The sequence below is a fragment of the Giraffa tippelskirchi genome, chromosome 14, assembly GCF_054371585.1.
Source record: "Giraffa tippelskirchi isolate mGirTip1 chromosome 14, T2T-mGirTip1v1.2.pri, whole genome shotgun sequence".
Classification (NCBI taxonomy): Eukaryota; Metazoa; Chordata; class Mammalia; order Artiodactyla; family Giraffidae; genus Giraffa; species Giraffa tippelskirchi.
This window is the reverse complement of record NC_137288.1, coordinates 54,671,614-54,694,775: the sequence shown is the minus strand read 5'-3', so window position 1 is coordinate 54,694,775 and position 23,162 is coordinate 54,671,614. Positions and strand designations below refer to the sequence as shown.

Genomic DNA, 23,162 nt, shown 5'->3' with positions numbered 1-23,162 from the left:
AATATTTGTGGAAATGTGCGTTTTTAACTCTCTTGGGTGTATACCTAGGAGAAGGCCTCCTTTCCCAAGAGAAATGTGTAGAACCATTTTAACAAGAGTTATTGAGTTGGAACTTGTGATTCATCATGCTTAATTCATCTCAGTACTTAGTAGTTTTACTAAACATTTATTCATTGGAAGCATTGATGCTGAAGCTCCAATACTTTGGCCACCTGATGTGGAGAGCTGACTCACTGGAGAAGACCCTGATGCTGGGAAAGACTGAAGGCAGGAGGAGAAGGGGGTGGCAAAGGATGAGATGGTTGGATGGCGTCACCGACTCAAAGAACACGAGTGTGAGCAAATTCCAGGAGATAGTGAAGGACAAGGAAGCCTGATGTGCTGAAGTCCATAGCATCGCAGAGAGTTGGACATGACTTAGCAACTGAAAGACAACAACAACCTTAATGGAGTTGAGCAGTGAGGCCCGTGTGACAAGATTTCACTCTCTTCCAGCTCTTGAACGTGATTCTGATTTAAACTTGAACACAGATGGTTGTTGTTCAGTCGCTTAGTCATGTTAGACTCCTTGTGACCCCACAGACTGCAGCTTCCCTGTCCTTCCCTGCTTTTCACCATCTCCTGGAGCTTGCTCAAACTCATGTCCATTGAGTCAGTGATACCATTCAACCATCTTGTCCTCTGTTGTCCCCTTCTCCCCCTGCCCTCAATCTTTCCCAGCATCAGGGTCTTTTCCAATGAGCCGGGTCTTCACATCAGGTGGACAAAGTATTGGAGCTTCAGCTTCAGAATCAGTCCTTCCAATGAATATTCAGGACTGATTTCCTTTAGGATTGACTGGTTTGATCTCCTTGCAGTCCAAGGAGTTCTCAATAATCTTCTCCAATATTAGTTCGAAAGCATCAATTCTTCAGCACTCAGCCTTCTTTATGGTCCAACTCTCACATCCGTACACGACTACTGGAAAAACCATAGCTTTGACTCCATGGACCTTTGTTGGCCAAGTGATGTCTCTGCTTTTTAATATGCTATCTAAGTTTGCCATAGCTTTTCTTCCAAGGAGCAAGCATCTTTTAATTTTGTGACGCCATCACTGTCTGCAATGATTTGGGGCCCAAGAAAATAAAATCTGTCACTGTTTCCATCATTTTCTCCCACTTTTTTTCTTTTACTGGCCACACCTTGCAGCACCTGGGATTTTAGTTCCCCCACCAGGGATCATACCTGCATTCCCTACAGTGGAAGCATGGAGTCTTAACCACTGGACCACCAGGGAAGTCCCATAAACATTTTACATTTTGATCAAATCCAATGTGTTTATTTTTTCTTTTGTTGCTTGAGTTTCTGCAAGAAATAACTGTCAAATCCAAAGTCATGAAGATGTATGCCTATATTTTTTCTAAGCATTTGATGGTTTTAACTCTCAGATTTAGGCCATTGGTCCATTTTGTATTAACTTTTTGTGTATGGTGTGAGGTTATATATATTTTAGGGTTAGTTCAACCTAGATTATTTCTCAAATTCACATGAATTTTTGTTGGAAAATGACATGTTTCAATACTATAACAAGTCCTTACTAAGTCATATTAAAAATTTTTGTCCTGCTCTCTCTCCCACAAATGAATTCTGAAGAATCTTGCGTGGAATGTTCACTGTGATAATGGTCTGTCAAAGATATTGTAAAACAAGGATGACCTTCTCCCTCAAAATTTGTCATCATAGCCGAAGAATTTCCTGAGGGCCAACAATCAACTAAGCATTCACCAAATATTTACTAAGTTCTACTTCTGTGCAAGGTGCTGTGTTGGGGGCTGGGAGACTGCGGTGAGTGTGGAAGTGGCCCTGTCCTCAAGGAGCTTGAAACTACGTGGATTATGTCCCCAGGGCCTGGTGAGGAGCTAAGGACAGGGACCACCAGGATGAGCCATGACTCCTGGTCCCAAGAAGTTAACACAAAATGAATCAGACACCAAATAACTAGGCGACAATGAAGGGCAGTAAGTACTAGGTATAATACAACGACCAAAGCTAGAGCCACAAGGAAGTGAAAGCTGCAGGAGTTCAGGAAAGGGAGAGATTACCCATTTCAGAGTAGACTGGAGAGGTCTCCAAGGGAAGTGGAATTAAACTCAAAGAACTTGCAGGACCTGAGTGATGAAGGTGGTAACAGTCAGGAGCCTAGAACAGGGTGGCTTCACCAACTGGGAGGGAGACACAAAACCAGGGAGCCACCAAGTCTTGGTGACACCTGGAAGCTAGCCTGGCTGCTCTCTAACAATGACGTCTTATCTAATGGGTCATGTGCTCTATACATGTGTCCATGTATCCCCGTCACCCCCCACCAAGAAAATCTAGTCGCCCATTTCCTTGCAGGGGGGATACATGGGGGGACGAGATACTACATGAGGGAGGGGATATTACATGGGGGAGGGGTATTACATGGGGAAGGGATACAATACAGGTGTAGCATCTTTTTTAGATTGTGTGGTGTTTGTTATAGGCTTCTGATTTCTTTTTTTTGAAAGCTGTTAAAATGTTTTACCAAGAAAAACACCCAGGAGAGAAATCAGCTCGTTTGTTTCAAACAAACAAGCATGATCTCTTGATAATCAGCCTTCTGCTGGGAAGGCACTTCGGGTCCCACATGGCTCCTCTGGGGCCCCCTCCCGCCTGGGTGTCTACGGCTCTGCTGTGGCTACAAAAAAAACACCTTGCTGGCCCTGTTTGGGTGGCTGGCAATGGAGCCACCACAGACAGGGGATGCGAAAATAACTGTGGCCAGCAGACCTCTCAGAGCCTTGCTCTCCTGGAAACCCTTGTTAGGGTCCCAGGCATAGTTCCTGGGTCCAGCCAGCCTCTGACCCTGAGCTGCCCTTCCCAGCACTAAAGGGACATAGCACCCTTCCCCTCAGGGCACCTTGCTCTGTGCATCCTGAGTGGTCCTTTCCTTCCTTTGACAAAGCACTGAAACAGTTTTGATAGAAAAACAAACAGGGTGCAAACCACAGAGTTGGACACGATAATAAACGCCCAGGGGTCTCACAGATCAAGGCCAAACAGGCTCACCCACCCTCACATGCCCCCCGTCGCACGTGGAGTTGAGGATTCACTCCCACACCACGCCCCCCACCCCGACATGGTGCGAGGATTCACCCCTATATGACTCCTGCCGCACATGGAGCTGAGGATTCACCCCCACACGCCCCACCCTGGCCCATGTAGAACTGAAGATTCACCCAGAGTCAGGAATCCTGAAGCATCTGCACCAGGATGCAGAGGATCCAGCTGGTAAACATCCCCCTCCAGGGACTCAGTGATGTCACATCGGGAATTAGAGCCATGACAACTGTCCTGGAGGCCTCTCCTGTCCCAGGCAGTGGGGTGAAGGTCCAGGGTGAGCCCCACCCCCACCTCACACTCCACTCAGTGATTCTAGTCACACCATTAGAAACCATTCCCCACTTTAATTTTTCACTTTGAATGTATGTGGCATCTCACTATATTTTACAAAAGAACACCTTTCCTGGGCCCTTTTCTATCTCTAGGGAACTGAAGCCTTGAACTTGTTTTCCTAGAATTTTCTTCTCATGTTCGCATCAGTGATCTGAGTCCTTCTATCTTTCTTATTTATTTAATCTTCAAGTTGAAAGTGAAAAATATAAGTGTTAGTCACTCAGTTGTATCTTGACTCTTTGCGACCCCACAGACTATAGCCCGCTGGGCTCCTGTGTCCATGGGATTTCCCAAGAAAGAATACTGGAGTGGGTAGCCATTCCCTGCATCAGGGGGTCTTCCGGACTCCGGAATCAAACCTGGGTCTCCCGCACTGCAAGCAGATTCTTTACCACTGAACCACGAAGGAAGCCATGATGTGCAATCCACTTGTGTCCCCACAGGTCTGGCAGGGGTGGGAGCAGGACAGGCCGAGGAGGTTCAGGCCACCCTGCCCGGGGCTGGACCACCTGCTCGAGGGGGCGCAGGTGCCCTAATGGAAGAAGTATCAAGCCCTCATTATGACCAATCCTTCATATTTATCACACATTCTGTCTTCAAGCAAAAATGCTATTGCTGACTTTGAATGAATCAAGACCTATCCTGATTTGTAAATATAAAAATACTATGGGAAAGTGCAGTTATCGCTGTGATGGTAAAGTATAGCAACATTTATGCCCAGCAGCCCCGACACCCCGAGATTAGGAAGCACTGCCAAGTCCACTGCCACAGCTGGGCCCACCCAGGGCTGAGAACCACAAAGGACACCATCTCTACCTGAGGGTGCAGCGGAAACCTCAGGGAGCTTTTCTAACACACAGATTCCTCGGACCTTCCCCTGAGAGTTCCTACTCAAAGTCTCTGAGGGCAGGTGGAGGGATCTTGCTTTAAAAGCTCCCTAGATGATCCTGAGATGCGGATCTGGGAATAACGCCTAGACCCTGGGGCCGCCAAGTTCTCAGGCTGCTTCAGAGCTCGAAGGCTTGATTATAGGGTCGGCTCAGGGTTTGATCAGAGTTATTTACTGGGGCAGCAGGAGATAAAAAGGGAAGTCTGCGGGACGAGGGGCCCCAACCACCCTCTCTGTTTTTCCTGTTGAAGAGCCGGCCCTGTGCATGGGCCCACAAGCCCACGGAGCTCGCCAAGTACACACGAGAACATCGCCACATAAAAACTGACTGAGGCAGGTGACTGTCAATATAGGAAGCCACCCATTCAGGTTGAGTGTTTGTTAGTTAATGAGGCTGCCCAATAACACCGAGGTCTTCTGTATATATAAGCACATTCATACCTGGGCTTCCCTGGTGGTTCAGATGACGGTAAAGGATCTACCTGCAATGCAGGGGACCCGAGTTCAATCCCTGGGTCGGGAGGATCCCCTGGAGAAGGGAATAGCTACCCACTTCACTATTCCCGGAGAATTCCATGGACAGAGGAGCCTGGCGGGACATGACTGAAGCAGCTTAGCATGCACACAGAGACAATTTTAGACTAGGATTTGGTGAAATCCTAGGATCTCTTGATCTGAAGCTTTTCATGCGTGCTGGTCTCATCTTCCTACTTTTTAGACCATGAGCCCGAGAACAGGGATTATTTTAAAAATCTCAACTCCACTCCCTGAGCCCTTAACCAGACGCCCTGAGCACAGCTGGGGCTCCACATACACAGCCTGAACAGTTTCATTAGCTTGGGATGCAAAAAGGTGAGTTGAACTAATGAATCATAAAATGATGCTCATAAAATACAAAAGATTTAAATGGTGATGTGTGAGGATCATCAGGACCATACAATCCTGAGTCATGTGTAAAAGTACCATTACTTCTCATTCAGATGGGACCCCAAATTGGATTCATTTCCATTGGCAGTTCTAGGGCTCAAGGGGTGGAAACATCAATCGAGTTTCCCTTCCTTCCCCTACATTTTGCCCCCTCCATTTCAGTTATTGGGGGTCTCCGAGTTGTGCATCCCCTGCTCTGTTTCAGGACCTTGGATTCTGAGCCAACCAGGCATGCGAGGCAGCTGGGACTGGCCTCCTCCTCCTGGTTTCCGGGGCGGATGCTCCTGACACCCCATCCTGCTCTCCCCAGGTACAGAGCAGCATGGGAGGGTCACAGCCCCCTCTTCCCTCTCCTTTTCAGAACAGGGAACAGTCATTTTCTTTCACTTTAATCATTTTCTCCCTTGAGAAACGAATTCAAACGTCTTTCACTTGCCAGCAGAGTGGGCGGGAGGTGGGTGGAAATCTTTCAAGATTCAATAACAGCTCAACATGGGGCTCAGCCGGAGGAGCAGGCACTGTAACCCCTTCAGAGCCGACAATGCCTGATATTTTGCTGGAGGGGGACTCACTCCAGGTCTCTGGTAAGAACCACCCCTTATGGCCTTACATATGATGACGTGGATCCAATTCAAGAAAGACATGTGGCAAGAAAACCAAGACGAAACAGAAACAATGCAACTGACTCCTTTTACCTAAGATGACGAACTGTATGCTCGAGAGAGAAAAAACCCTTGGAAAGTCTGGGTGAGGAACTCCTCGGGACCAGGGTGCTCCATGGGTCCTCACTGGGTGGTGCTGGGCTGAGGCGGAAGCACCTGGACACCCAAGCTGGCACCTCTAATCACAGCCCAGCACCGTTTCCTCAGATCGTCAGAGTGCTAACATGTACTGCTGCCACGTGTTCTACCCGTTGGGTGGCTCTAGGTACACAGATTTGCCCTGGAGCAGCCCAGTCCCCTACCTGCCCCAGGATGCTCCCTTCTTGCCCCCTCCACTCCCAGCACCTGGGCGGAGCTTCCCAAGGATGAAGCCAGGGGAGCCCGCAGAAGACAGGTCCACCTACTCAAACTCTCCTCTCAGATGGTAAAGAATCTGCCTGCAATGCAGGAGACCTGGGTTCAATCCCTGGGTTGGGAAGATGCCCTGGAGAAGGGAATGGCAACCCACTCCAGTATTCTTGCCTGGAGAATCCCATGGACAGAGGAGCCTGGCAGCTACAGTTGATGGGATCACAAAGAGTCGGACACAACTGAGCGACTGCGCACGCACTCTCCTTCTAGACTTGATCTCCAAACCCCACTGGGGCAAAAAGAATGATCTGGAAGCCTTTGGTAAACTGAAGCTAGGAAAAGAAAGGTGCTCCTTCCAAATGGCTGATAAGGGACAATACTAAACACGGGACAGACAGAAAGTATGACTCACAGCAATTCCAGACTCTGGAGAGACCAACGATGCTACAATATCTGGAACTTTCTCTCTGCAAACACCATGTGCTCACTGTCTTCTGGGCCCCAGTTTTAAATAGTAGTGACTGAGTAATGCTTCTTGATCATCCCCCGTTTCCACACTCGAATTCTCTGCACACTGTGAGTCACTCACTTCCTCCCACGTCTCTGACACTCTCCTGGACAGACACCCAGCCCCACTCACTCTCACAATCCAACTGAACAGCACGGTGAGTTCCTTTAAGACTCAAGAACTGGGAACTGGCTTTTTTCCCCACTGAGCTGAAAAGGAATTCCCCCAACCATGTATCCTATTCAGATTCATAACACAGCCTTTTCTAAACACACACAGACCAGAGCCAATTTTGTGGCTCACAAGTACAATGCTAATTTGTATGTTTTCAGTGAATTACTCAATGCCCTAAAAAAGCGCACACATAAGTGACAATGAAAAGAACAAAGTCCCACAATCTGCCTCTGCTCAAGTGATCCAGATGGTGTGGCTCTTCCTTGGCAGTGGTATCCAGAAGGACACGGGTACACACAACAGTGCGGGGCATGTGGCGGCTTTCCATCACAACAGGTGTGGAAAGGCAGGTCTCACAGGTAAACCAGGCCTGGCCACTGGCAATCCACCTACAGACATGGACTAGCACCAGGTGGCTGACTGTCCCTGAAACAGGTGACTGTGGACAACACGGGAGACAGAGAGGCTGGGAGATGGTCAGGGCCATGCCAACTGATGGACATGTCCCCCACCACCCAACTTGCAGACAGAGAAGTGCGGCTGAGAAAGCTCTATAAAAGAAGAAGGTCTGGTCAGCAATGGGAGGGCATATGGGGGGTGCCTACTCGTCAAGGAGGATGCACACTGCCAGGGCCAGGCCAGGCCCCCTCCTCAGGGGCTGTCCCTCCCCGCCAGCCTGGGCTCTGATGGCCACGTGGACATCAGGGTTGCAGCGTGGGCTCGGGGAGGCCCAATGAACAGCCAGTGGTCTGTACCTGCCACAGCACCACCGTGCAGGCTGGCAGAGAAGAAACCTCTGTTTCCTCTACCAGAAGCCTCTGGTCCAGCTCCAAATCTCTGCTGCGGTAGCCACGGTGATGGGGTCCTTGGGCACCTGGCATGTGGCTTCCTTAGCTTGAGATGCCTGGACGTGTGCAGTGCACAACAGATTTTGAAGACTAAGAAAACAGATGATAAAATATCTCATAAATAGCTTCTGGAGATTGCACGTTACAGGAATATGTGGGGTATATCACGTTAAGTAAAATATATTGTTAAACTTCACTTGTTTCTTTTCATTTCATAAAAACGTGGCTACATGGGGGTAAAATTACACACGCGGTTTGCATCTGTGGCTCTCATTACACCTTTACTTCCTGTGTGTGGTCAGTGTGGCGTGGAGGACGTGCTGACTGAGAAAGGGCTGGCTGTGGTCTCTCGTGGTGACGCAGCCACTCTGAAATCAGCAGAGTGTTTTGGGTTTGCAGACACATAACATCTGATTAAAACACGTTTCTCTTCTGCATAGCTAATCAGGAGTACAGAGAACAGCAAATGTGGAGCCTGGCCTTCTGTATATATTGACTCACTCAACTCAATCCGCACAGAGTTGGGGGAGAACGGAGCGCTGTTATGCTCATTCTAGAGACAGACAGAGTGAGGCACAGGGAGTGTGGCTGCTGGGAAGCGGTGGGCAGCCTCAGGCTCAGGAATGTTGAAAGTTTAAAATACTTTCAAAATCACCTGGCTTATTATCTTCATAATAAAAAAGGAATGAGACGGCATCAGCCTCTGGAATTACAGTTCCATTAACCACAAGAGTGACTGCCAGGAAGTGACATGGAGCTCCTGGAAGGACAGTTACTCCAGCACACAGGGATTTATCTCCCACCGTGTCTCCTGCACACTCGGAGCCTGTCTTCACAAGGAAGCACCTCAACCACGTTATGCCAGCCAATCTCACAGCATCGTCCTCTATCACAAGAAATGCAAGTCCCAATAAAATCCTCAAGGTTCAGGATTTTCTTTACTAGGCATTTTGCTCACACGACCCCTTTGAGATCATCTCATAAACTTCCTTCTGAGAAGGAGCAGGGCATAAAGAATACAAGCTAATAAATTAGAAAATTTATTATTTTCTAATTATAAATATGCTTGCTCCTTGGAAGAAAAGCTATGACCAACCTAGACAATATATTAAAAAGTAAAGACATTACTTTGCCAACAAAGGTCCGTCCAGTCAAAGCTATCGTTTTTCCAGTAGTCATGTATGGATGTGGAAGTTAAGACTACAAAGAAAGCTGAGTGCCGAAGGATTGATGTTTTTGAACTGTGGTGTTGGAGAAGACTCTGAGAGTCCCTTGGACTGCAAGATCAAACCAGTTAATCCTAAAGGAAATCAGTCCTGAATATTCATTGGAAAGACTGATGCTGAAGCGGAAACTCCAATACTTTGGCCACCTGATGCGAAGAACTGACTCACTGGAAAAGAACCCAATGCTGGGCGAGATTGAACGCAGGAGGAGAAGGGGACAACAGAGGATGAGATGGTTGGATGGCATCACCAACTCGATGGACATGAGTTTGAGCAAGCTCTGGGAGTTGGTGATGGATAGGGAAGCCTGGAGTGCTGCAGTCCATGGGGTCGTAAAGTCGGACATGACTGAGCGATTGAACTGAACTGAAATTAGAAAACTCCAATTTCTCTTTACTGTGGACCGCAGGTGGCCAGAACTGGGGGGTGACACAGTGGGGGGATTACTGCGTCCTCACAGGGTCCTCTTTTGCTTTGCTTTGTTGTGTGTTTGTCTATAACACAGTGAAAACATGGCAACCCTTCTGTCCCCCACACCAGAACATTCCACATGTCTCTCCCGCTTCCTCTCTGTTGCCCCAAACACTGCGATGCTCATTCTCTTCTCTTTTACAGAAATTATCACAAATATTTTGGGTTGGTCAAAAAGTTTGTTTTGACCAACCCAGTATGTGTGCTGAAACAGCTCAGTCCTTATTTCTGCTTGTTTCTGAACATCATAGAAAGGTGTTGTTCTTTACATAGACTTCCATCATTTCAGTTGGTTCAGCATCAACATACAGAAACCCACCCATGTTGAGGTGCACGTGGAGTCCACTGATGCTGCATCTATCTCTCATGGGTTCCCGCAGAGCCTGAGTCCATGTCCTATGGATGGGCATTTGGGCTGTTCCAGCCTTCGGTTCTAACCACTGGGCCACTATGTTTCCTGTTACACGTTCCTAACGACGACACTAATTTTATTAATTAAGACAATCTTGAAATCCATTGTAATCTCTGCCCCTCTGGCAGTAGCCAGAAATCTCCTAGGTGTTCCTCAAAAATGGCAGCATGAAAAAAAAAAGATCTGGTACTTTGATGAGTCTATTGTGTGCAGCTCAGAATCTCCTTCCTGTTATTATCAAATACATCAGTCCTTGGTGGTATACAAGGACAAGGTTTATCTTCAAAGAACTCAGTAATTTGTTCATTATGTAAAATGATGTTTTTTTTAAGAATTATGCAATTAGCCAAGAACATGTCTACAACTGCTCTTTTCTTTTTTTTTGAAGCAATATGATGTTTAATTTCCCACAAAATGCTGTATTTCTTCCACTCTGGATGTACTACAGTTTTAATAATAGATTCTTGGGGGTGAGGGGGTGTATGGGAGGAGAATGCTGTCACATTAAATGTGTGTATCTATTATAAGACACATGGCAGTTTCAGAAATTCCACACTTTAAAGGTACAGTGATAAGGCTCCCTCAGCCCTGGGTTGGTCTCCCCGGCTTGGGTGACACAAAGGACCCTTCAGAGCTGCTCAGAGCTGCACTCAACGGTTAGGCATTTCTGAGTCCAGTTTCTTTGCACAGGTCAAGAGATGCTTTATCTACAGTGGACACAGATGTGATGTTGAAAAGATCCCTATAAGAGGAAATGTTGATAATGAGAAAGAAAACATATTTTCCCTACACGTAAATCTTAATTTGAAGCAACCATAAAAAGCCCTGAGAAGTTTTAGTCATTCACTGGTTGATATTTAAAATGGAACTTGTAGGGGACTTTCCTGGTGGTCCAGACGTGTCTGGGGCTCTGAGCTCTAAATGCAGGGGGCCCAGGTTCGATCCCTGGTCAGGGAACTAGATCCCACATGCCATGACTAAGACCAGGAGCAGCCAAATAAATAAATAAATAAAAATATTAAAAAAATAAAATGGAACTTGTAGAATATTAATCCTGTGGTCCCGGGCTGTGAGTTGATTAAAAGGAAAGACACTTGGGAGTAACACCTGTCATCGGTTGCTTAGGCCTGGGGGTGACCCGTGTCTTCTGGGCCAGGAGGGGGGTTGGCAAAAATATATACACCAAATTGGATTTCCAGCACATTTTTATTGTAACTAAAGCTCCTTTCTGGTTCTCGCATTTGTACTTGGTCAACAGTAATAACCATAATGATTCATGGCTCTTCCGGTCTTTAAATTCCCAAGCTTTCTCACCGGATGCGACTCATTCTCAAGTAATGCCACGAGGCTGATACTACTGTCCCCATTTTATAGACGGGAAAATTATAGGCAAGTCGGCTAAGAGGCTGTGTCCAGCCAAGAACTGGCTCGATTCCATTAGATCTGGGTTCATTCTGCTGCACCCCAATTCACTGGGGCTGGCTGGAATAATCCTAAAAACTGTTTGGAGAGAGGCCCCATCCTTCTGCTTACGGCTGCACTATATTATTTTCAAGGGCCAAAGAGGTTCCCACTGGCACTGAATATTTTTTGACGACCTTAAAATATTTAAAGTCCTAGAGTTAGTACATCTTAAATTTGACAAAAAAAAAGTATCCTTTCTAAACTATCAGGGACATAATAAAAACTTTTTATACATTTTCTCTGAAAGATGGCCTTGTGTAATAGGATTCAAACACATCCCAATAGCCCGTAAGGATAAATGCCTGGAGAGAAGTGCACAGATGTGACAACACAAGAATGCCTCTACTTAAGGGACTGGGTTCAAGTCCCGACAGAGCAATACCAGATATCAGAGTAGGAAAACAAGCTACAAAAATTTAAAATAGAAACTTACCACAGAAATATTTTTATACTACATCCAAGCAATGTAACACAGGCTATCTGAGACCCTGGGGAAGAGTATAAACCAAAAGCTGGGAAGAGGGGGCGATGTCCAAGTTCTAATGGCCTATTTAGTTCAACAACAACAACAGGCTATTAGAGGTGTTTTTGACCAGCTCAGGAAGCTGCATAACACTTCTTCAAGGGAGTGGAAAAATAATCCCTCGTTGATATTTTTCATCTTGATTAATTAATTGACTGCACAGGTAAATGTCTGCAAATATGATGCAATGGGACAAACAAAGCTGCAAGAATGTCCCATGAAAGTGGCCAACTTGCAGCAACAATTTGATGGATAAACTGTTCTTTGGGGCAGGTCTGTGTTCTGGTCACTGGGACGTTCCTGTTTCCAGGCCACCCTACCCTTCACCTAAGAGGCCTCTGGGGAATTCTACTTGAATGGGTGAATGACCCAGTAGTAATTCCCAAAGTTTCATTTTCAACCACTTGCATTTTTGCTCCCAAGAGAAAGGAGTGGCCGCCAGAGCTGACTGTCTCCGGCAGGCTGGAGGTTGACCACAGTGACTTCAGAGACCACCCTGCTCTTCTGGGAAACTTCCTCTTGCCAGGCTGTTTCAAGGGGCTGCACCCAGCCTGACTACACCTCTCCGCCCGCAGCTGGAACCAGGCTGACCCGGCGGTGGGGTTGGACCGGTGATTCCTGAGCCCAGGAAGGCCACATGGCAGGCTTTGGAGTCAGACCACTGGGCTCCAGTCCTGACCACCTGTCAACTCTGACTCTGGAGCAGTCAACCGCCTCCTCTGAGCTCCCATCCCCGATGAGGCCTGGGAGGATAACACAGACGTTGTGATCACTCGATCCAGGACGTGGCCTCAAGGCTTCGGGAGCTGAGGCCTTGTTTTCACCGGTATCAAGCCAGGAGACTGACACCGCCAAAACAAGATGAAAACCAAGGAAGAGAAAATTTTTTCTGATAGACTCTTACATATTTTAACATCCCACTTTTGTTTTCTTTACATTTTTACTATAAACTATAAATTTATCCCAGATCAAAATATTTTCTGCAGAATAATATTTTTGACTCTGTCCAGGGCTTCCCTGGTGGCTCAGATAGTAAAGAATCTGCCTGCAATGCAGGAGACTCAGGTTTGATCCCTGGGTTGGGAAGAGCCTCTGGAGAAGAACTTGTGATAAACATCCACTTAGGAGACGGGTGACGACAACAGAGCCCTGACTGATCTGACCGCTGTCAGATTGCTCACTAAGTTTCACTTATCCACTGGCCCTTAGAAATGCTAGCAAAACACACCTTTAAGGGAACTAATATAATACCCACATTTTGGGAAGAAAACTCCAAACAAACCAATTAATACTCCAGTTTAATTCATCACTGATTGTCTATGGGCTTCCCAGGTGGCACTAGTGGTAAAGAACCTGTCTGCCAATGCAGGAGTCAGAAGAGACGCAGGTTCGATCCCTGGGTCAGGAAGATCCCCTAGAGGAGGGCATGGCAACCCACTCCGGTATTCTTGCCTGGAGAATCCCATGGACAGAGGAGCCTGGCGGACTACAGTCCATGGGGTTGCAAAGAGTCAAGACACGACTGAGCAACTTAGCACACTCAGTCTGGTATTGTGCTAAGAGTTTTGGTGGAGCAACGGCAGTATTGTTCCACTTTGTAAGTGATCAAATAACACATGTTCTGTCAGGCCCACCACCTGGACTGTGTGTCTCCTACCACTTTCTGTGCAGACGGGTTGGGTGCACAGAAAGGGTGTCAGCCAGTGAAGGGGTTGAGGCCATGTGGACGTGTGCTCATGAGCAAAGCACTGTGAACAGGCAGTGGCCAGCAAGCCGTCCACACCAGACTGCCCGGTTATCTCCATCTGGATTGTTCCAGGTGCCTCTGAGATAGTCCCCCCACTTTACCTCTCCCTCCCCAGAACCTGTTCCACCCACAGCCAGAGCGACAGTGATGCAACACTCAGGTCTCCCCTCTCAGAGGTTCCAGTCCCTCCCAGGTGGGACAGACCAGGCCTGAGAGGCCCCAGTGCTCGCCCTGACCTCTCCAGGCACCCTCTGCTGGCAGGCCACTTGCCAGCCTCACTTCTCTTCCTGTTACAACGTTAGGGCTGTTCATGGGGTCACAAAGAGTTGGTCACGACTGAACAACAAGGGTTCGACCGAGATTCACTCAGGAGTCTAAAGTGAAGAGTAAACCCAGAAAAAAAAAAAAAAGAGTAAACCCAGGTGTGACCTTCTTAGAGGAAATTCTCAGGACCTCTGAGATATTCTAGACTTTTCATTATAAAGAGCAACCTAATACAGAATCTCAAATTCTTAATAATGAACAAGAAATTCCAACTTTCTAATTTTTCCTTCTTAAATTAAATAACTCTGAAATTAATTTTTAATGATAGGAAATATTTGGTTCAGCAATTATTCTAGATCTACAGAGAAATAAACTTAAGACCCTCAAGGAATTGGACTGTGACACAGAAAGATTTTCTCAAGGATTTAATCTGAAAGTACTAGATTTAGTAAATTCGTGTTATGTTTACTATTAAAATACTTGATTTAGCTCTACTGTTATGATTTTTAAAATGGACATGTGCTTTAAACAAAAGTTAATTGTCTTCAAATCAACCAAGTGTTATTAGTATATGTCAGACATTTGCCTTAACATCACCCTTATGAGGCTCATCAAAACATAATTTCAAGAACTATTCAATCTAACAATATAGGTGATGAATTTCAGAGCACTAAAGAACAAACGTTATTGAAAGCTGTGTGCACATTAAAATAAAACAGAATTTTCAGAAAGAAAGTTAATATTAGACATTGATTTCATTTTATGTAAGTGCTGGCTCAATTGTAAACATAATCTTATTTGACACAGAGACCCAGTATGACAACAGAATGTAGGCTTAAAAACTACCAAAAAAAAAGTTTTGCTTCTGAAAAAGCATTACCAATCCATCTGCATCAGCTGGTTCCCAATGCTCTTTTATTTTAATGAGTTAATTATGACCATCATTTCACAATGGCTTCAACATACCTATATGAAAATATATGCCTTCAGTGCAAATGGTTTCTTGAGTTTTATGGGTTTTTTTTTTTTATTAAAAATTGTTCTATAGCTCAAAAACACATTTGCAAACTAGGTGCTTTGGGTTCCTTAGTAACCCACGCGTGTGTTACTGTTTTTGGATTTCAGATGAAATCTGGGCAGCCTTGTCACGTGTGTGTTCGTCATAAGCAGAAGAAAATATGACAGATCAATCCATCTTGGTGTTAATTTCTCATTATATGCTGAGAATAACTTCTCCCTTCATCAGAACCACACAGAAGGTGTTTCATGATTACTTTTAGACGAGCATGCAGGACAAAATTTAGAACTCAAATGCATATCTGTAAATGAGTAAATCTGAAGGGGATTGAGAATACCTGATTTCAGCTAGAAGCCTGCAGTGCTGGGGGACTTTTCCAGTATGTAAGCCATCAGAGCGCGCTAGGAGGACCCAGGGCTCCAGCAGGCTGAAGCCCAGCCTTGTCCCCCATCGTTTCCTTGACACCCTCCTCCACGACATCCAGTTAAAGACACAGTTAAGTAAACAACAGTGTGCCTGCCATGCCAGACGCCACGGTCACTTTTTCTAGGTGGTTTGCCATTGCTACTTTTGTCTTCTTAGAAATTCTAGGGGTTTCATTGGCTATGTTGGAATGCTTATCAGAAACAAACGTCATGTGAGAGGATGCAGTAAAAAGCTTTAAAAAATAATTCTTATCCACCATCTGGACACAGAGCCTATGGGGCAATTGTGTTCTACTGAAGGGGGCGGGGAGGGGGCTGCACACGGGCCCATCTGTCTTACACAGAGCCTCCTGTGTCAGCTTCTCTGGGAAAAGAGAGTGCTGAGAATGAAAAACGTCTCAAGGACACCATGACAGGCAGCGGGAACTTTGAAATACTGTTTTTTTTGGGGGGGGGGGTATACACACACACACACACACACACACAAACACACACTCTTCTGGCACAACTAAAAAAAATGACTTTCTGAGAAACTGAAGAAATACTTCTCCTTTGAAACATGCTACATCAAATGACCAAACAACAGTATTTTAAAGAAACGTATGTCCACCAAACAAGTGAAAACTCATATTCACATCACCCTCTTGCATAAGCAACAGTGCTATCCAAGTGATTAAAAAAGCAGCCCGAAATTCTGCGGACATGAAGAGAATTACACTTTCCCAGGAGAGAGTCGACATTCAGAAGTGATCCAGGTGTGACCTACAGCTGGCCTGCACCTCTCATGTGAGCTGAAGAACCCCCATCTTAAGAGCAAACTGGGTTCTGTTCCCTTACTCCCAAGGATATGATCACATACCATAAAGCACTTCTCTCTGCTCATGCAATTTCTACTCTTCTATTATCTGGGAAACGGCATAATTGTTGATTAAGAAACACGCAGGGGAAAAAGCACCACCAGTATTTCTTAGAGGTATGCTGTCTTCCTGATCATCACGCGCACCAACACACTCATTAAAACATTTCTCACAATCTTATTGTCTTTACTATTTTTAACACATGTTAATATTTTGGTATAGAGGGAAGCACTTCTCCCAGGCAGAGAGCTAGAATTTTGAAGAAAGTCAATAATGAAATAATATTAACACTGGTTCTCAGTAAGCCACCTGGTTAACAACTGTTCCATCTTGCACCATTTAAAATACTTCGGTAAGGATTTACTTACCTGGGAATATTCAAAGTCAGTGATGGGGGCAATGCTTTTGATATAGTCTGATCGAAACTGGTTTTCTGGGTTGGCCAGTGGAACGGGGGGAATTATGGTACTCATCGCCGACACAATTGTCTACAGTGGAATGAAGGAAAAGAATGTACAGATAAATAAACCACTTAGGCTCCATGCGTGATAATCTAGTCTGTGATTTCTGTCTACACCGTTTGAGGGAGCAGAGGACACAACCTTTTCACTGAACAAATATTTAAGAAATTCCTGAGACTTCCCTGGTGGTCCAGTGTTTGAGATGCCAATGCTCCCAAATCAGGAGGCATGGGTTCAATCCCTGGTAGGGGAAGTATGATCCCTCATGCTGCACAGCTTGGCCAAAAACAAAACAAAATTCTTACCACAATAGCATCCTTAACGTTTTTCCGGATGTCCAGAATTTTCTGTTTCTTCTCTCTGTATGAAAAAAGAATGGTTATTAATTAACTTTCTGCACAGCTGGCTGAATGCTGAATGAGATTTTAGATTCCCAGATGCAGTGGGGCTAACATAGTACCACCAGAAGTCAACATCAGCCCCAGGACAATAGTGAAAAGTTTTGTGTTTTTTTTTTAAATCTGGGCAAGAAAAATACCTACCTTTTCAGGTTTGGACTATAAATAAATTTGAAGGGACGCACCACAGACTCTAGCTCTAGACAACCACACAGGTTAAACATAACAAGGTAAAATGGTCATGACTACTGCTACAAAAAATACAGGGCTACACTTGCAAACATTTCTTGTTTGAATATATCCATATGTTGAATTGAAATAGATGCAGACACAGGGAGAAGTATATATTGACACATTAAGTGCGATCAGAGCAATAGTAATAACACAGATCAATACCTCGAGTATCTAATAAGATTATACTTTGTTAAGTAAATATTTTGATGTAGGCACCACCAGAGGAAAGATTTGCTTAAATATGCCAAATTCAACAACTTGCGTCTAGATTTTCTGTCCTTAAAGGCTGACTCAAAGATCAAATTAACTGTTTAGACAGAACATTTTTGGGGAGGCCGGGAGAGAAGGGACAAAGTTTGCATGCGGTTGGGAAGCAAACCCGGAATGCGTCATTCCTTACTCTGGATTAAATCCGTTGACGTGCAGGATCCTCATTTGTTTGACGATAGTGCTTTTCCCAGACTCACCAGCCCCTGAAAATACACAGAGAGAACCCTGTGACCAGGGACTGGAGACCGTGGCCATCTCTCCCGCCACCAGAGACGCACCAGCGTCCTGCCCGCGCGCGGGCGTCTTCAGGCGCGCGCTCGCTGTCGGCGGGGGCGCTGGCCTCGCAGCCCGGCCCTCTCCGAGCAGCGAGCCGTGCGCCCGGGTCGTGCGCTCCGCTCTAGCCGGGCGCCGCCGCGCAACCCCCGGCCTTACCCAGCAGCAGCAGGCGGTGAGTCGCTTTGTAAGCCAGCCGCTCCTTTTGCAACTGCTTCTCGATTTTCTTGTTGGCCTCGCGCCGCTCCTTTTCATCGACGCCCTGGTCTTCTGATGTCTTGCTGTTGCCCAAACACCCCATGCCTGCCGGCTCGCGTGGACCTCAGGCACAGTTAGGAATTTGCACAAAAGGCGGCAGAGAGCTGTAGGTGTGTGTAGACCCTGCGGCGGCCTCTCTTCCTCGCTGTTGAAACAGACGTTCCGGTCTCTCGGTGTTTTCCGACCCGAGCAGGCGTTTCTTCTCCCTCCCCCTGCCCACCGCGAGCTCCCAACTCAGAGAACGCAAGGAAGATGCGCGGAGCCAACTGCTTTTTAAAGACAATTGTTTAGAATGATCTGCTGGATAAACAGCAGTAAGCGGAGACAGGGCGGAGAGCGCCGGTCCTCCGGAGCCGGCCGGGTGGCGCTGGCCCTCCCCGCGCCCCGCGCGCCCCGCTCGCCCCTCTCCGCGTGCCCGGCTGCTCGCGCCCGATGAGCAGCCGGGGAGCGCCTAGGGGGACCGTAGCATGGACGCTCTGCTGGGTGCCCGGGCCCCGCCGGTGGCGGCCGAGCAAGGCTCGGTGGGACGGAGCGCGCCGGGTCCCCGCCGGTGACTGTGGGCACCTGTCGGCCACCCGCGCCCCATCCCAGGTCCGAGCCCCTGAGGCCTCCTCGCGGCGGGGAAGGGGAGCCGACTCAGGGCGGCGGGGCAGGGGGTCCCGGGATCTGGAGGGGCGGCGGCCGCCCTCGAAGGGAACCGCGGAGGCTCACCCGCGTGCGGTCCGGACGCGGCGCGCGCGGCTTCCTCGCAGCCCGAGCGGCTCTGGATCTGGGCGTGCGCTCCGGCGATCCCGCACCGCCTCCGGCTCGCGGCGGGCGAGGCCTCGTGCTGGATCATGCATATTCTATCAGGGGGAGGGTCCGTGCCGGGCTCAGGCATCCCGCCTCCCCTCGTTCCCGTTCTAGACGGTTCCAGCGCTCCCACGCCGCCTCCCGCCCCCGCCTCTCCTCCGCGCGCTCTGAGCTGCTTGGCTACTTTTCTGAAAGACGCCGTGGCCCCGAGCCTGGCTCCGCCGCCGAAACCAGTGAGGGCGGCTGCCAGTTCCCACCTGTTGCGCGGGTGCCAGCCAGTCACTACCCCGCTGCTGAGGCCGGTGCTCGGCGTCCTCGCTGCTGGACGCGGGGATCACCCCTCTGTGCGTCTCTAGGCTCGGGACCCTGGCACCGAGCGCCGATTGCTCTCAGGGCTCCTCTCGGCTCTGCCGTCCAGTCCCCTCCAGCCCTGATGTTCCCTCGCGGTCCGCACGCCTGGTCTCCTGCGCCCAGCGCTCCGCGGGCCTCACCCGGCTTCCCGCTGTTTCTTCCCTTCTCTACAGCGCGTTCCCCAGCGGAGAAACACACACAGTCACCTCCGTCCCGTTTGACGTTTTGACACCGACGGGCCCCCCAGGCCATACATCAGCCCCACCTTGTCTTGCCGCCCCTGGGCTCCGAGTTAAAACCTAGGACTGACTCCGCCCGCCCTGCGCGGTTCACCCCACCTCGGTTCACACTTCAGCTCCTGCGGTCAGGCTTTGACCCAACCTTCACGGAAATACTCTTGGAGCCATCAGCGGACCCCGGGGTTAGACTTCGCCCAGGAACTGTGGTCTTGACCTTCACTGACTCTTCTGGAGACTCCTTCGGCTTCCCTCTCCCCCCCACCGTGTCCTTGAATTTCCCTCCCCTTCCACTTGGAGCAGGCGCCTCAGCCCCAGCCCAGCCCCCTCCTGTCCACAGTGCCCCAAGCACACCTCCACATCGGGGCCTACCAGGATCTTCGGTTCAACGGACCAAGACCTGAGCTCATTCCCTTGCCCACCCACACCTCCAGCTGCTCCTCTCTCTGTCTCAGTGAATAAGGTCCCTGATTTCCCGAACCAGGACATGGTTTGATCCCCTCCTTTTCCTTCTTGCAAACCCAGTCACTGTGTTCCTTTGGGTCCCTTTCCTAAACATCGCTCCTGTTCTTTCCACCCCATCTGCCATTGCCATGGTCACTGTCCAGCCTGGATGTCAGCAGTGGCCTTCTGCTCACTTAGTCCTGACCCCCCTGCACAGTTGCCACAGTGACAATGCAGATCTGACCACATCACTGTCCCCACCACCCCCAAGTCCCCAGCCATGGTCCATCAAGACTGTTTCCGGGTAAGCTGTGCAGCTTGAGCACTCATGCCCGTGCTTCCTGGAGCTGCCCCAGTCCCCCTTCGGCCCCTTGTGCGTGAACACCCCAGGATATGGTGTGGGCATGTGTGTGCTTCTCTCTCTGGGAGACTTGTGGGCCCTTCTTCACTTGGCCAATGATGAGTCACGCTTCCTGCCTCACCACAGTGAGGGCCAGGCCCCTGGCTTGTGGTCCTGGACCTCATAGCACTTTACCTTGTAATGGGGCTTCCCTAGTGGCTTGGATGGTAAAGAATCTGCCAGCAATGAAGGAGACCAGGTTTTGATCCCTGGGTGGGAAAGATCTCCTGGAGAAGGGAATGCCCACCCATTCCAGTATTCTTGCCTGGAGAATTCCATGGACAGAGAAGCCTGGTGGGCTAGTCCATGGGGTTACAAAGAGTTGGACACAACTGAGTGACTAACACAACTATGTTGTAATGGCTTGTTTACTGCTCTTTCAAAAGTCCACTGGACTTGGGCTCAGTGAGGGTCGGGATGGAACCTGCCCTTCGCACCTGCTTCGCTGAGCCCAGTTCAGTGCCTGGCCAAGGAGGGAGAGGCCCCATGAGTCTTCATTGGATGGATGTATGAATGAATTCCCGAAGGCCAAAGATAATTCCACTCCCAAGTGTGGGTTCTCATGAAAGGAATTTCACCATCAGATTTTAAGTATCATAAGATACTTGTCCAGTTTAGCACCATATCCAAATAAGAATGCTCTTTCAAAACCAAAAGCAGCGAAGCTCTCTTTCTGTCAGGGCATAAGCAAAGACACAGGATGAGCTGGGTAGAAGTTTCAGCTTGTGAAAAGACACTATTCAGCAGTGTTGTGAGGCCTTCCTCTTTCTGTTAAGACAATTATTTACCCAGGGAAGCATCCAAGAATCCTGGAAGGTGGTGGATGGGGCAGTGCTAGGTGAGAACAGGTGCACAAACACGGCAGAGTGTGGTGGGATGTTTTAAAGGATATGTCTATTTTTTCTAATGCCAAGGTGTCTATAAAATTGTTAGCTGGAAGAGAAGGGGACAAAACAAATCCCATGGAAGCTTGCTGTGCTTAGTCGCTCAATCGTGTTCGACTCTGTGTGACCCCATGAACTGCAACTGGCCAGGCTCCTCTGTCCATGGGGATTCTCCAGGCAAGAATACTGGAGTGGGTTGCCATGCCCTCCTCCAGGGGATCTTCCTAACCCAGGGATCGAACCCAGGTCTCCCGCTTTGCAGGTGAATTCTTTACCGTCTGAGCCATCAGGAAAACTGATAAAGGGGAGAAATAAGAACCTATAACCCTAAAAAATACAGCAAAAGTTTTCACTTGTTCAAATTTAAGAATTAGAATTAAAATAACTCATTTCTATGATTTATCCAGTGATTGCTGGCACTGAGCTAAATCCTTCCCATGGAGTGATTTATTTAGTATTTGCAATAACCCTAAAAGGAACTACTGTGACTGTTGCTTCATAGAATGCTAGAGGGTGAATAAGAGGTGCATATGGGATCTAAACCTTTGCAGCCTGGCTGCAGCATCTGCACTGTCTATCCACAGAACACTCTTGTTGTTGTGTAGTCGCTCAGTCGTCTCCTGACTCTGTTGTGACCCCATGGACTGTAGCTCGCCAGTCTCCTCTGTCCATGGAATTCTCCAGGCAAGGACGCTGGAGTGGGATGCCATTTCCTTCTCCAGGGGCTCTTCCCAACCTAGGGATGGAACCCGCATCTCCTGCATTGGCAGGCATGTTCTTTACCACAGAGCCACCTGCGAACCAGTCCAAAACATACAAGCAACTTGTTTACGTGGCAGTGCAACATTTCTGATGAGAAATGCCAAGGTGATCTTTGCACAGTCTATTATCAGGTAGGAGGTCAAGACACTTAAAAACCAGTCATATGGCCTTTTCCTAGTCTGGTCTAGGTGACCAGTCCTCCTTTGAGTTTTGAACCCTGGGCTCAGAATCCAGAATCCCACCCAGCTCACCTGGAACACAGCAACGGCTGTTGGGGAGCAGCTGGGAGCAGGTGATGCCGGCATTTGTTGCCAGGCAACGGCAGTGCAGCAGCATCACCACCCTCGCTGCGGTGCACGCCCACCTGCGGATGTGAAGGGCCACTGAGGGGGCAGCCAGGTGGGGGGAAGCCCCGGGCAATGAGGAGGGTTGGGAAGACATGGAGTTTAGAGTGAAAGGGCAAATGTGAAACAAAGTGGTTTTTCCTGCTCTTGTTGATGTTAAGAGACAAGGAGTCTTATGAAAGTGAAAGTCACTCAGTCATGTCCGACTCTTTGCGACCCCAGGGACTGTAGCCGGCCAGGCTCCTCTGTCCATGGAATTCTCCAGGCAAGAATACTGGAGTGGGTAGCCATTCCCTTCTGCAGGGGATCTTCCCAACCCAGGGATCAAACCCAGGTCTCCCGCATGGCAGGAGGGTTCTTTACCAGCTGAGCTACCAGGGAAGCCCCCCAGTGCATTTGAAAGTTGAATTATTTGAATTTCTTTGGTACTTAATTTGTGAATTTTGAGTAATGATTTTGAAATTTGTTTTTTGTTTCAGCACCCCCCCCCCAACTGAAGCTGGCAGATGTCCAAAAGTTGACAACTATTCTCTGGTTAGCTGGACCTAAGTCTCTGATAGCAATGGGAACAAAATTTGTTTTCCGTTATATAAGGAGGCCCTCCACAGAAGTTTAATTAACAACAAGATGAAAAAAATGCAAAGGAACTATCTCACATCACCTCAGGCCTGGATTCAGGAGATGCTGAGCTCATCTGAAAAGTGACCAGAATGCTGTGGAGCACAAGATAGCGGATATATTGAATTAAATTAAAAAAATCAGTGTTTTAAAAAGTTAATAACTGGTCTAGCATTTTATGGGACTTCTCTGCTGGCTCAGTCGTAAAGAATCTGCCT

General features: G+C 48.0%; 1 protein-coding gene across 3 annotated transcripts in view; it reads right to left on the bottom strand.

Annotated features, from left to right (window-relative positions):
• The window catches only part of GNAL (G protein subunit alpha L), an 84,811-nt gene that overhangs the window by 34,323 nt on the left and 27,326 nt on the right, over positions 1-23,162 (bottom strand). The window contains exons 1-6 of one of the 3 annotated variants that reach the window (XM_081561688.1): positions 19,397-19,643; positions 18,825-18,942; positions 18,015-18,258; positions 17,713-17,785; positions 16,986-17,040; positions 16,588-16,707 (exon numbers count right to left, since the gene is read on the bottom strand). In XM_081561688.1, coding sequence (XP_081417814.1) covers positions 16,588-16,707; positions 16,986-17,040; positions 17,713-17,785; positions 18,015-18,156 — 390 coding nt within the window. In that variant the 5' untranslated portion in view covers positions 18,157-18,258; positions 18,825-18,942; positions 19,397-19,643. Of the gene's footprint in view, positions 1-16,587; positions 16,708-16,985; positions 17,041-17,712; positions 17,786-18,014; positions 18,259-18,824; positions 18,943-19,162; positions 19,376-19,396; positions 19,644-23,162 lie in introns of those variants that run through there. The other 2 variants (XM_081561689.1, XM_081561687.1) reach the window with 2 other exon arrangements.